The 14,179-nt window shown below is 42.0% G+C and overlaps 2 protein-coding genes across 2 annotated transcripts in view; one reads left to right on the top strand and one right to left on the bottom strand.

Moving 5' to 3' along the window:
- KIAA0319 (KIAA0319 ortholog) overlaps nt 1-1,385 on the top strand; it is a 96,190-nt gene extending 94,805 nt beyond the window's left edge. Inside the window, exon 22 of the mRNA XM_032998922.2 lies at nt 1,167-1,385. The gene's annotated coding sequence lies outside the window, so the exon portion shown is untranslated. The remainder of the gene's footprint in view (nt 1-1,166) is intronic.
- A 2,162-nt stretch (nt 1,386-3,547) lies between these two features.
- ALDH5A1 (aldehyde dehydrogenase 5 family member A1) lies at nt 3,548-14,148 on the bottom strand. The gene is made up of 10 exons (XM_042806754.1): nt 13,843-14,148; nt 13,625-13,708; nt 12,441-12,611; nt 12,034-12,150; nt 11,452-11,595; nt 10,428-10,571; nt 8,814-8,972; nt 7,327-7,496; nt 6,528-6,586; nt 3,548-6,367 (listed from the first exon to the last, which is right to left on the bottom strand). The coding sequence occupies exons 1-10, from the start codon at nt 14,131-14,133 to the stop codon at nt 6,162-6,164; spliced, it is 1,545 nt and encodes a 514-aa protein (XP_042662688.1). The 5' UTR covers nt 14,134-14,148; the 3' UTR covers nt 3,548-6,161.
- Between the last annotated feature and the right edge of the window lie 31 nt (nt 14,149-14,179).

Here is a 14,179-nt window from a genome sequence, read left to right as displayed (position 1 = left end):
AGGCAGATGGTGTGCTGATGCAGTGCCTCCGAGCCTTGATGTTAGCACTGGACTTTCGTTTGCATCTTGGTTTTACATTTATACATGCTGATGCATGCACAAGCAGAGATTGTCCAGCTATGTAAAAGGACTGCTTTTATTTGCATTTTAAGTAAGAAGTATATTTTGGAAAAAAACTTCCTTACCATTACTGCCTGAGGCATTAAACAGGTTCAGCAGTCAGCACAGTGTATCCACAGCATGAAACTGCCATGCTGTGGACAGGCCATCGGCTTGTGTTTTTGATTTTCTTGACTGAAATACTACTGCAGTACAAAACAAAATTTACCTTGTCAAATCTGCTGAGATGCACATCCATATTCTCTGTCCTATGCTTTAGGCTTTCATATCAACAGAGTAGATTGCTGAGAAATTCAAGGAAAATGTGAACAGTTTAATTGCAGAGGACTTTTTATTTGGGGAGGGGAAAAAAAAGGTTGTTCTTGTTTTGTGTATAAGAATACGTTTTCAACTGCATCCTTTTAGCTAAAGAGAGTCTTAGCAGTCTCCCTCTGTCAGAGGCATCAGATACAGGTACTGTTAAAGAATCTGTTCTGTGCTGTCAGCTGTGTTTGCATATATGATGCTAATTTTCCATTTCTTTCTTGGTCTCTTGTGGGCAAGCAGTGTGTGAACTTAACAGAGTGAGTGAGTGCCTGCGTGTTCTCTATGCTGCAGTTAGATTTTCCTTAGGCAATTCTGATGTTCTTGAAATAATTGAGTTCTTAGGCAAACTTCCTATCCCTGTTTTAAGCCTCAAGTGAAACTAGTCTTGCCCCTCAATGTACTAATACTGGGCTGGAGTCAGCTGGAGCTTTGGTTTGGTGGTAATAAAAGAACAGCTATGTTAGTCTTCTGAGCCATTTATATGAGGTTTGAGAGAGGTAAACATTCTTCTAGAAGAAGGGAAATGGGATGGAGGTGAATTAGTGTTTCTTAACATCAGCTATTGCTTATCATTGATCCCTAACTAGAATACTAATCCCTTACTTGTGCAGCAAAGGAGAACCTATTTCATACACCTTTTAGGTCCTGAACTCCCCAAGGCAGGGGAGTGAACCTTAAAGCTTAGAACTAAAATTTTAAAAAGTAAGGAGAAAAGACAAATGATTTTTTCTTTTGCACAGGCTACGAATCAAGAGCAGATGAGTCGCACATCAGTAGTTTGTCTCTGGAAGCACTTCTCCCTGTGGGTGGATGGGTGAGATATCACAGAATTTGTATTAGGAATCTGTTTCTAGAAAATGTTATTTATTGCAAATGATAATGTATTGTAACTGGAACCATTTCTGAGCTGAATTTACTACATTTATGTAACTACTAATAAAGTTTTGTCTTTCCTTCTAGGAACTTGTCAGGTACTCTTTTAGACAGGGTATTCTGTATTGGACTCAACACTCAGGTCAGGCTAAGATATGTTGTATACCATAGCTTATGTCTGTACTCAAACATAAAAGTAGTGCGGTATCTGATCCTTCCCATCCTACTGACAAAAGCAAAACAGTATTTTTTTCAGAAAGGTAACATAATTCAGTACATCAGAGAGCAGGAAAAAAAAAAAAATTACTACAGTTCATGGTAAGAACTGTAGTACTTGTCCTCACTTGGTTTAAGTGGCTGTGTGTAAATATTCACCAGCTGTCATGCCAAGTTTGGTGATTTCAAAAGTTTTGTGGCTTACTCTACAGCAAATCTGACACTTGAGTGTTGTAAGTACAGTGGCTGGTTTGCAGTAATCAGAGATACTAATGCGCAATATAACCCGAAATACTGCTGTTAGCTAGGGGTAGATTATGCTGCCTGTTCCTGAACTGGAAAAGAAAAATCCAAGCATCAGTGTGTGTGACGTTTGTGCTAAATCATAATAATACTGTGAGATACAAGTGTCCTTCTGTAAGGAAAAAGCATACAACATAAAAGCAACTTTAAATGTCTATGGATATGTGCTGTCACAATCTAGGTGGTACCTCTGACCTCTGTACTGGACTCCTGCAAGGGGGAATACTGGCTGCTGAGGGCACTGATGAGACCCATAGTGTCCTTTATTGAAGACTGGAATTGGCCTGTTTGCTATTGCGCTGTATTTTTGGTACCAGCAGTAGCATTCCCCCTCCCCTTTTGAGGAGGCTGATGCAAGCCTCTAGACTTGTGCACCAGGAGATAATCAGTTGTGATTCTGAAACAACTTCAGCCAGTTGTGCCGAGTAGCTTCAGCCGTCATGGATAAAGTGAATAAAACCACCAGCTTCTCATGTCTTGGAAGGGCTGAGGCAGAGAGTTTTGGCATTGAAAACACTTTAAAGATGTGCTAAAATTTTAACTTAAGAGATTCCAAACACATTACTTAAAGGAGAACATTTAAGATAGCTCAACCCTTCCCTAAGTAGTAGGGCTGAGACAAAGGGCGTGACCAGTTCCAGTTACACAGTTACTTCAATACCAAGTCGAAGTGTGAAGCTCCTTTTACTTACAGGCTTGCCCAACTCCCAACATGGGCCTGATTTGATTTAGAACAGTAAAAACTTTTATTCTGTGCAAACCATTTAAACAGCTGTTTCTGTTCTGTGACTTAATCATGAAAGCACAGTTAATCCTAATATGTGTCTAAAAATCAGTGTCTGGGAAAGGGATGGGCTGCAGAATACTGGCCTGCTTAAACATTTCTGGTCTTGGTGACGAGAGATAATAAAGTGCAATCTGCCAGCTACTGCAAACAAAACTAAGTACTAGATAGTGGTCAGGCTTGCCATGCTTCTCAGTCAGACTGATAATCTGTCTTTACTGGTATTGGATCAGTGTTACCAGCATTAAGAGCCTTCCTCACTTACTCTTGAGCACCTAAGGTAACTTGCTAGCTTAGAGCACAATGGACAAGGCTTATCTTGAGTGACTTGCCAAAACTTGTGCACTGGGGCTGGACGTAATTTCTACCTATTTAAGCTAAAAAGGTTAATATCTAGTAGAACAGGAAGACATAGTATCTTAAGACTGTATTACACAGAGAGGATGGGCAGGGGATGTCAAACAGCAGCTGTTTAAAGGGTCACGTAAGCAAATAAAATGGATATTGGCTATGCCTAAGTTGGGTTGGAATTTAGAAGAGAGTTTCTGAGGCTTCAAAACTGTATGAATTGAAATAAAAAAGCTTCCAAGAGTTTAAATCTTAATAAAGTAAGTAACGAATTAAAAGGTAATCATGTCCTGAAAGCAGGGAAAGGCACTCCGATCCACAAAGATTGTATGTTGTGGCAAAATGCCTGATTCAGCATAAAATGTCTGATGGCATATTAGTATGTCAGAGTAGTTTCATCTGAGTTAGATTCAAGGGACTGTAATTGGGGTAAACAGAGTATTATACCTCATGAACATATGGATAGGAAGAAATGCCTTTTTTTCCAGTCCTAAAGCTGGCAGAACAAAAAATTCTGTACAAATCTGAGACTGAACTTCATGTAGCTGCTGTCAGTTTGTCAATTTAACATTGAATGAGGTAATACATCACAAAATCCAGTGCTTTCACAGACATTATTTATTAACTGAAAACATTTTTCCATCAGTTTTAATATCTAGAAATTGCTAAACTATCACAACTGTAATCAACATAACTGAGGTGTGAAAATTCAAGTAGATCTTTTGTTGAAGAATCACAGCTTTTGCTATAAAGACAACTTTAAGATTATTCTGTGCTTAGCTGATGGAGACCTTACTGACACAAGGATACTATGCTGGAATCCAACCACAATCCAATCAAGACAAAGGTATTCTTGAAGTTCATTACATACCTTATCTTTAGTTAGGAGTTGTGCTTGTTATTAGGCATAGTAAAAGGTATTATTTGTAAGAAAAAAAAGTAAACACATTAATTTTAACAGTGCTATTCTCAGAAGACACCCCTAATTTTAAACGCACAAGTGCATCAGATCAATAACTTTGCAATGAATAAAGCAGAAAGTTAAAGGATTTATACTCCACCTGCCCTGTCCCAAGAAGTACACCCACATTCAAGACTGCACTGTCATACAGAATAAATGAGATAACTTTAATTTTGACCTTAGACTGCAGTTCACAGGCAAGACATATTTTAAGTCTGTGCAATTTCAGTGGCAGATATTCTACCTGTGTACAATACCTACATTACTGTATTGTGGTACCCAGGCACCAAGTTACGACCTACCTAGTGACTCGTTCTAGCAGCTTCCTCTTCCACACCACTGTATTCTCCAAATTCAGGCAACCTGTGCGTTCAACAGCCTAAGCCAAGAAGTTTGCTATAAGAAAGTTTCTTGCAACTAGTGTAGAAATAGGCCATCCTTTTTTGTGTTCTTGATAACAAGCACATATGCTGCAACTGATAACAGTATTATATCCTCACCATCTTAAATGTGTATTTTTGGCGCATTGGAAATTACTGGCAGGGCAGTAAGTGTCCTTTAACCACCCTTCGGTTGTCGTGATGCACACACACACTCTACTGACAGATAATGTGCTCCAGACCTACCTGGTCTCAAATGTTACACAAATATTAATAAAAAATATTTAAGAAATAGTAAGTAGCAGTCAACGCTACCTTACGTGCGCTTCAAAAAAGCCCCATGAAACTCGTTCTGGCTTGCTTTTTTTCTCTCCCACCCACCCTTGTCCCCAAGTTGTGTGTTACCTGGTACTTCTTTGCCTGATTGGATAAAATATCTTAAAATATCCCATTTCATAGGGCACATTCATTAGTGTATAGGAAGAAGATCTTTGTTGCCTTCTTTTACTTATTTTTAATAATTTGTGGGTAAAGCCCCACCAAATAAAATAAATTTTGTTTCCTGTGTTGGTTAATTTGCCCTAGCCTCTGCAGTGCTGATACATTTGCCAGATTAACATTGCACATTTTTTAAAGTGCTTCTTTTGACTGCCATTAAAATAATGTTTAAACAGCATTGTTCATTTTATATTAAGGAAGCTTTATATCATCTTCTGAAGATGACAAAATAGGGAGGTGATGTGTAGAAGTCTCACCTCTAATCATGTCTCTTTAAATCTTTATTAGGTCACACATTAGCTGAGTTCAAAGGTTTTTAAACCTTCCTCCCTAATGGACATTCACCCATGTAACTACAAATCCAATTCAAGGCACAAAGCCTGTAGGAATGGAACCATCAACCTGCTCCTGTTCTTTGGAGATGGTGAGTAATGTTCCTTTAGACACTGAGCAACGTTTACATCAGTGACTGTACTTCTACCCAAGGAGAGTCACATCCTTTTCATGGGAGGGAGTTTATCTGTATTATGTCACCACTTGTACTTCCTTCACACAGCCCTATCGTGTCCCCCAAGTTACTTGTGCAAGTAAGCATCCCATCTTCCTCCTGCTACTCACTAAGCCAGCAACTCCTTGTCCTGGACTGTCTTGTTCCCGGGACTGATGGGGCTCACAGACATCAAAGACCCTGGGTATGCAAGCTGTTAGGCATCAATTACAGCTCTTTGCTCAGAAGCTCAAAGCTGACCAGGGGACAGCTCTGCAGCCAGCATTAACATGCACTGAAAAAGCTGTCCATTTGCCTGCATGGATGCCTAGCTCTGGCTAAAAGCAATTCCTCACCGTTCAGACACACCAGATTCTCCCACCGTTAAAAGAGACGTGCCTGCTTCTAAAAGAAGGTCACATAACCACATTAGAAAATGTGAGTATTTACACAAATTTCTAAAGGGAGACTGCCATCTCCAAATCCTCCCACATCTACACTTAAACTTTAGAGGCAGTAGAAAATGGTGGTCTAGTTTCCCCTTGCTATAGGTTATGATCTATTTTCATTATGCAGAAGCCTCCAAGACCTCCTCATTACATGGGGGTAATCCAAGAATAATAAATGGGCGTTCTTCTCTACTCCTTACTAAAAATTATGGACATTGTGATCACATTGCTGAAAAAACTGGATGTATAAGCGAGGTACAAGTAAAAACACATGGCAGCACAGAATACTGTACATATCTCTACACATACAGAAGAACAGCATTGCTTAGTTTTAAAGAAGGTAGAAGTTGCATTTGTACATATTTCTGGGTCAAGAAGCTTATTAGAACTACAGCATTTTTTTCCAAACTGTTGGGATTGTGCTTTTTGAAGATTTTTATAAGCCTCCAAAGCAGACGTACTTTATCTCTAAGTACTCATCGATGCCATATTTTGAACCTTCTCGCCCTAAGCCAGACTGTTTCACCCCACCAAAAGGGCACTCCACTGAGGAAATTATGCCTTCATTAACACCAACCATTCCAACTTCCAGCTGTTCTGCAACTCTCCAGATCTGAGCTGGATCTTGGGAGTAGAAATAGCCTGCCATGCAGATACAGAGATACAGGAAAGAAAATTAATATCAGGAAGAACAACTGCAGGAGACTGTGAAAAAGAGACTTACTGGCATTAAAAATCATCACCCCATAACACAAAAGCTCATCAAACCACAGAAATACATTTATCTGAGAGAGAGGCATACCTGCTAAACCCACGTCAGCTGCATTTGCTATAGCAATAGCTTCTGCTTCAGTCTCAAATCTGTCAAGAGAAAAAATACAAATGAGGCCTGCAGTTCATCTACTGTCTTCCTGACTTACTGACAAGCAGCAGCCATACCAGAAATCTTCCAAAGTGTATTTTAAACATCTAATTTAATTTTCACTTTGAGACAATGGAGGAGTTTCTACCACTTCTCTTGATCTAAACCGCAGTTAAATAGCTAAGATTGCCTTTATCCTCCCTAGATACTGGTAGCTAAAACATTTCCTTCACATGGATTAGCCCATCAATTTCCACAACTACACAAGTGCTCTCAACTATGAGAGAGAACCGTATGTTCTGCCATCACATCCAGTTGCTCTGGACAGAGGCAGGGAAGGTTTTAAGGAAAAAAAGAGAACTCTAAATCATCCTCTGTCAGAAAAACTTAGGACTAGTAGATCCCATGACAAACTGCAAGGTCCTGCCTCCTACTTCATGCCACAAATCATGAATTTGATGAACATTTTGCTGCTATCTACCCTTGCTTAACTACTGATGTAATTTATAAGAAAATAATTTTCAAAAAGTTGCAGAGATCCTAAAGTTGGGTCAAGAGAGAGAAAGCAACCACATATCCAACGTAAGTTTTCACACGTGTACCCATCTCGATCACAAGACTTACATGATCGTACAAAACCATCTTTTTGCAAACTGTCATTCAAATCTCACTTATTCAAAATAATCTTTCATGGTTGTTTTTAATTGCTATTTTCAATCTGGAACATGAATAACCTTACTTGATAACTGGTGCTAAAGGGCCAAATGTCTCCTCATGGGTGCAAAGCATTTTTGTTGTAACGTTACTAAGTAATGTTGGCTCAAAGAAATTCTTCCCCAAGCTGTGTCGTTTCCCTCCAGTCACAACAGATGCTCCTTGAGAAACTGCATCATGAATGTGTCTCTCTACCTGAGGGATGTAAAACAAAATACTCCAAGTCAGCATTTAGGGATGAACAATAGTATATTTTCCACTGAAGAAAAAATACTCCCCAGTATTAAATAGAAAATTTTGAAGAGGTTTATACTTTGCAGGAGACCATTTGCAATGTTATTTAAAGTTTCTCTTGAATTTTTACTTCTCAGTCTGACATAATTTCAGAGGGATAAATTACGAGTAGAGCGCCAGTCTCATGGATGTTAAAGATTCAGCTTTTCTGTTGAAATGAAAATATTACATCTAAGATGAGAAAAAGTCTTTGCAGGACTAAGAAATACGCCTGATATCGGTGATCAAGCACTATGAAAATGGAAGTAGTGACTGTCATTTAAAGAGAAACAGCTAACTTTCAACACGGTACTGGCAAAAACATTTTCCACCCACTACAGCTACAATTCATCCAAAGACAAGTAAGCAATGAGAAAACTAAAGCGTCAGTCTTCACCTAGAATACTGTCCTTTGAAATGACAGAGAGGCAGTTAGTGACTATATACAGTGCTTGTTCATTGTATGGATGGATGTTTATGACGCGTACACACACGCTATACTTTTGTGATATATAAAAGGAAGTCATGAAGGAAAGAAATTAAGAGTATTTTCATATTCTGTTATTTTAAAAACAGAAAAAAAATCAGGCAGCATTCAAGTATAATGGACTCAAACCAAGCCTGCACATAACTGAACCATAGTATCTCAGAAAGTACGAACGACATAATTGAATAATCTTTAATCTTACGAAGGGTAAAATACAGAAAATGTGACTTATTGTGATTTTAAAAAAATTATTTCCTGGAGTCACGAGTCATCCAAAACAGAAACCCCAAACCATGCACATAAGATTTCAAGTGATTATAGCATCCAGAGCTCTCATATTTTTAACCTTGATGTTTTACTCTGCTTAGTGATTGCCAAACGGAGGCACTGCTCTTCAAAGCAAGCTGTCTGTCACACTGCTTCAGAATTGCAGGGTCACCGCACAACTCTCACGGCGTATCCAACTGCAGTAAATGTTCCCGAGAACAGCTAGGAAGTAATCAGGAGGAATCAGTTTCTCCTAAAGGCAGAATCTCTTTTTCCCTTGAGGAAATAGGGGAATGATACATTAGCAAGCCACATCTGTTCGTCTGTATGTATACATGGACTCAGAGGAGAGAACACACTTCCAGCCACGCTGCAAACACATTCGAGCAAAACAAGCGTGAAAAAAGTGAACTGTAAATCTAAAGTTACTTTATGGATCATAAAAAGGAAATAAAGGTGTGAAAAACTAAATCTTTTCTTTATACCTTCTCCACTGCTTTTTCATTAATTAGTGGCCCTTGTGTAGTTTTTGCATCAAATCCACTGCCGACGTGTAGTTCTCTCTCTATAGCTTCAGCAAACTTTTCCACAAATTTGTCGTGGATTCCCTTTTGCACCAGGAAACGGTTTGTGCAAACACAGGTCTGAAAACAAACGTGAAAAGGAAAGTAGTTTATATTGTATTTAATCCATCCATGAATTCATTCTGGCCTTCATGCCACAGTATCGGGTTAGTACAGTGACTTGTCCTCTGCCTATTCTCCATCACCCTAAGCTGTTGCCAGGCTTTGCCATTTCTTTCACCACCCCTCTCACTTTAGAAATACAACTTCAAGAAGCTGTCAGTATGTGTGTGAAATATGCCACACTGCTAAATTTAAGTCGCTTACACTGGGAAGAGGTTTTGTGAGTTCTGCGGATTAGCCAAGGTCCAGAAGCTCCAAGAAATACCTTCTAATTAGACTGCAGAATGCTGAACTGAGCAGCAGAGCCTCAAATTACAGTTGGTGGTGTGGGGTCTTTTTTTCTAACTCCTTCATTAATTTTGAGTTTGCTTTCTTCCCTAATTTGTTTTTAAGTGCTTTCAATGGCCTACTTATTTCTGCTACCCCTTTGCTCTGACTATCCTGTTTTGATTGCTAGTCTCTCAAATGTAACTGCTGCTTTATCCTTCCATGCAGCAGGAGAGGTGCCTTTTATGTTAGATCTTGTCCAATCTGTGTCTGATCATTCAGCAGGTCCTTGTCCACATTCTATTGTTTCCCTTCTTTCTTCCCAGGATTAGTCTTATGTTTTCTTCTTGTGTTATTCAAGCAACATTTTCCCAACCAAATGAACTCACAATCCCACCAAACACTTGCTGATTCTCCAAAGTTGGAGTTTGTCAACTTCCTGTGTAGAGGCAATAGTTATAAGGCTGGAACAGTCTCCACACAGACCTGCCCATCTGACTATTCTGGAAAGTGATGCTCTTAAAATTTTTTTGACTCTAAGTGAAATACATTTGAAGCAATGTACAACTGAATCCTGTCTATCACTTTTTTAAGCTACTCATGGAAAAATCTAGCCATGAGTGTCTTAACAGATTTCAATCACCTTAACTCCTGCTGGGTGCTTTCAGAACACAGAGACTTGAATCAAAAACAGAATCTTGCAGATAGAAGCATTTCTCACAAGACTTGAAGCCATTATTTTAAGAAATAGCTAGGCACGTGTTATAAAATACAGTCCTGAGAACTGGGACAGGATGGTGTCTTTTCACAGCTCTAGTTTTCCAATGAATTTACCGCTAACAAAATGTATGACAAAATGCCTTATCACTTCTCATGCTCTTGCAGGGGGTCCCAGTGAACATCCTCTTTCCCAGTGATATTATTGCCTGCCATGTATGTCGTGAAAGTACCTGGGATTTTACAGTGTTGTTGTTCAGACTGGCTGATAACTGACTTGAGTGCCCAGAGACACGTGTGACTCCAGTATCTCGCTCTTCACAATGAAGTGTCCTGTGCTTTCCTTTTACATAAAATAACTTATTTACAGCTAAAACAGTATGCACAGCTCCTCATCTTCCAGAATCAAGGACAAAAAGTTACTCTTACCTGCCCCGAGTTTCTGTACTTGGAAGCAAGGGCTCCTGCAACAGCACGGTCCACATTGGCGCTGTCAAACACGATAAAAGGAGCGTGTCCTCCAAGCTCCATGGAAACTCGCTTCACAGTGCCAGCTGCGTGTTTCAGCAGTACCTGCAGGCAACAGGGGAGACACAGAAACCTGTACCTCCACCAGATGTGAACTGTGGAACCACAGATGGAAGGCACTGAAAAACTAACTCTGTCAGGGAGTTAATCTGCATCTTCTCTATAATGCTAGACCATCTGTTTTCTCCTATGACAAAAACAAGGACTAATTTCCTTCATTAAAATCTTTAGAGATTAAATTCTGGCCAAGAAATAATGAAGAGAAGGATTTTCATCAACTCCAGTTCAGGTCATATATCTGATCATATAATCATTCTTGTTTGGGTTTTTTTGTTTTGTTTTGTTTGGTTGGGGTTTTTTTCAGCAAAAGTATCTTGACTACTCTTAAAAGATTTTTCCAAGGTCTGACAGAATTTGAGATTAAGATTTGCCTTGATACCAGACTTTTCATTCTGCATACAGCCATCCCATAGAATTCTGTCATCTGGCCACACTCCACAGTTTTATTGATTTTGTTGGAGATGGTGACAAGATTGCTTATTGACTTATTAGGAGAGATTCAAGGGCATCACTTCTCTAATGCTTTCTCTAACTACAGAAGCCATTACTGAAGAGTACTTTTGAAACTCAATTTCAGTGCTAGTATGTTGTCACTATGATATGAAACAAGAGTATCTTGTACAGAACTGTTCACATTAGAATTTAATAAAGGGCAGTTATCCAGAAGTTGCACACAGGCATCTTTCTGTGAAGTACTGATACTAAAGTAAATAGTCAGTATCTCAAGAAGTTCACAATTATTTGCACAATCTGTGTACAGTAGCCAGAAAAGAAGGCAGCTCTATGTAAAAGCACACACTTTCCCCCTACCTTTCCAGTATAACCACAGTAATAATCTTCAAGGGTATTCTGTGCACTTATGTACCTTTCCCGTTGCTGTAGAGCCAGTAAAAGATATTTTGGCTACCAATGGATCAGTGCACAGAACTTCCCCTACAGCTGGTGCCTGTCGTCTGGAACAAGGAACAACATTATATACTCCTGCTGGAATTCCAGCCTGGTTTGCAAGCTGCAACAAGAGAAACACAGAATTTGCATTATCAGTGCATTTTGTATGAGGAATAGTCACTTAATGTTTGTTTATTGTTTTGAAGAAGACAGTCCGTGAGTCAATGGAAGCCAAAAAGTGCACAGGACAACTAGTAACAGATGTCACGGTGCCAAGAGAGCAGCTTCACTCTGGTTTAAGCTGGCTGTCATTCAAAGTAACTGAAGGAAAGATATAAAGATGTTTTGTGTAGCTAAATGGCTTGGGTCCTCTTTGAGGCTCTAGACCATATTAGAGCCAACTTTCAAAGATTCTTACTAAACTAAAACCTCTGGATCAAGTCAGCCAGTCGCCTCTTCTTCATGCATGAAGCCGGGCAGAGTTATCCTCAAAGCTCATCTGACTCCCCATTTACAGCTTCAGTCCACTGCTAAGGTAAAGCTTGACATAAAAGCTCACCTCCCCAAGAGCTAGTGCTGATAAAGGTGTGTCCTCTGCAGGTTTCACAACCACCGTACAGCCAGCCGCCAGAGCTGCACCAACCTTCCGGGTAATCATAGCGCTGGGGAAATTCCACTGGGATGGGAGAAAGAAAGCACAATCAAGCTTGGGAAAACTCTGCCTCCTGTTTGTGCAGAAATAGCGGACTTTTTCTGTAATTACATGATAACCTGAACACATCTGCGCGATGTGCTTTGTCCCAAGTGAATGTTACAAAGAAGCCCTGCTAATCCAGGAATAAGCAAGTACAAGGTAGAAATGAAACTTTACAGGGGTGTTTTCCAGGGCTGGAGGAGCCAAGGCCACAGCCCCATGCTCTTGAGCTGAAAACCTTCACACGATTTGAAAAATTCATCTATGCTTACTGGGGTTATAATGGCTGCCACTCCTACTGGCTGCTTCAGCACCAGGATTCTTCTGTCTTTCGCAGACGCTGGAATGACATCGCCATAAACCCGGCGAGCTTCCTCCGCAAACCACTCCAGAAACGAGGCAGAATACAGGATTTCACCCTCTGCTTCTTTCAGAGGCTTCCCCTTTGATTAAATCAGATTGAAGATACACTGTAAGAGGCAGGCTGAAGCAATAAAAATAAATTCAAGTCATTAAGGAGTTTCTGTTCTTTTCAGAGCACTTTATAACCCCCTATCACATACACTACAATCTCCAAAAAGGATTATATGACTGCAGCCGGGATAGTTGAGAGGCTTCAATATACCATCATTGTGTAGTCAACATTTCTGCTTTGTTGCCTGGATGTTGCCCAAGAGGAGGGGCTGGAACAGCAAATGTAGCATGGGTTTATTTACAACTCTGCAGTTACAGAGCTACAAGTTGCAAGAGGCAAGATGCAAGGGTTGCAAGATGCAAATCATGGCAAAACAGTTACAAGTTTATGCCAAGGACATTTCCTGTGGGGAGTATTGCTTAGGTCTGCCTCCAGCTCTGATCCCACGGACTGAATTACCATTAGCAGCGGGGACACCACAGAGGGGCTGAAGAAATACCTTCCAGCATGGTTTTATCCAAAAGGACACCAGTCTGTGAGCTCCCAGACTGCTCTGTGCTGCAAGCCAATGCGCACTGAGTGAATCCAACCTGGACACTTGCTTTAATAACGCTGCATTTTTTTCCGAGTCAATGAAACTGACAAAACACAAACATTTCTGCCCTGAAGACCATGCTTTAGGTTGATGTTTGCTTTTGCACGCCATGAAGCACAAGGCGGGTCTGATTTCCACTGTACTGTTAGGTACTGCTGTGTTCAAAATAAGGTACTGTATGTACATCAGAGAGAGAAATGGCTGAAATGCACTGACCTAACAGCACGATGCGGATGCACAGCGCGTCCCCTCGCTCAACTTTTTCTAAGGAACAAAGACAGGTAGAGCGGGCAGCTGGTGAAACACATACCGGGCGTTCTGACGGCTGCCAGCGCCGTTTTATCTCCACGTTAGCAGCCCGGTGTTATGGCCGGGAAGGGGCTGAGGGCCGGCAGCAGCACCCACGTTCCGGGGGCGCGGCAGGCCCCGCCGCCCCTCGTACTCACGTTCTCGGCCGTCACGATCCTCGCCAGGTCGTCCTTGTTCTCCACCATCAGCTCGTACCACCTGCGGAGGCGCAGGCTCCTCTCCTGGGGAAGAGAGAAGGGCAGCCGTGGCCGCCGAGCCCCGGAGACGAGCTCCTGCGAGCAGCACGGGGAGAAGCGCCCGGGCCGCCCCTGACGCCCAGGCCGGCGCCATCTTCCAGGGCCGCTCGCTGGCTCACCTTGGCGGGGAGGCGGCTCCAGGCGGCGCCGGCCTCGTGCGCGGCCCGCACGGCCGCGCTCGCCTCGGCCGCCCCGCAGTCGGCCACCCGGCCCAGCTCCTCGCCGCTGGCCGGGTCCCGCACCGGGAAAGCCGCGGGCGTCTCCACCCACCGGCCGCCCACCAGGCCGCCCCGGCGCACCAGGGCGGCGGGCAGAGCCCAGCTCTCGCGCCGCACCGCCGCCGGGCCGGGGGGCGGCGGGGGGAGACGGAGGCGGCGGGCGGCGGGGAGCCGCGGCAGCAGGCTCGCCATGGCCGCGCAACGCGCCGCGCCGCGCCGCCCCGGAGGAGGAGCCGGG

Source organism: Tyto alba, unplaced genomic scaffold (assembly GCF_018691265.1).
Source record: "Tyto alba isolate M040663 unplaced genomic scaffold, T.alba_DEE_v4.0 Super-Scaffold_48, whole genome shotgun sequence".
Lineage (NCBI taxonomy): Eukaryota > Metazoa > Chordata > Aves > Strigiformes > Tytonidae > Tyto > Tyto alba.
Note: the sequence above shows the minus strand (reverse complement) of the source record. Positions and strands in the feature narration are given on the sequence as shown.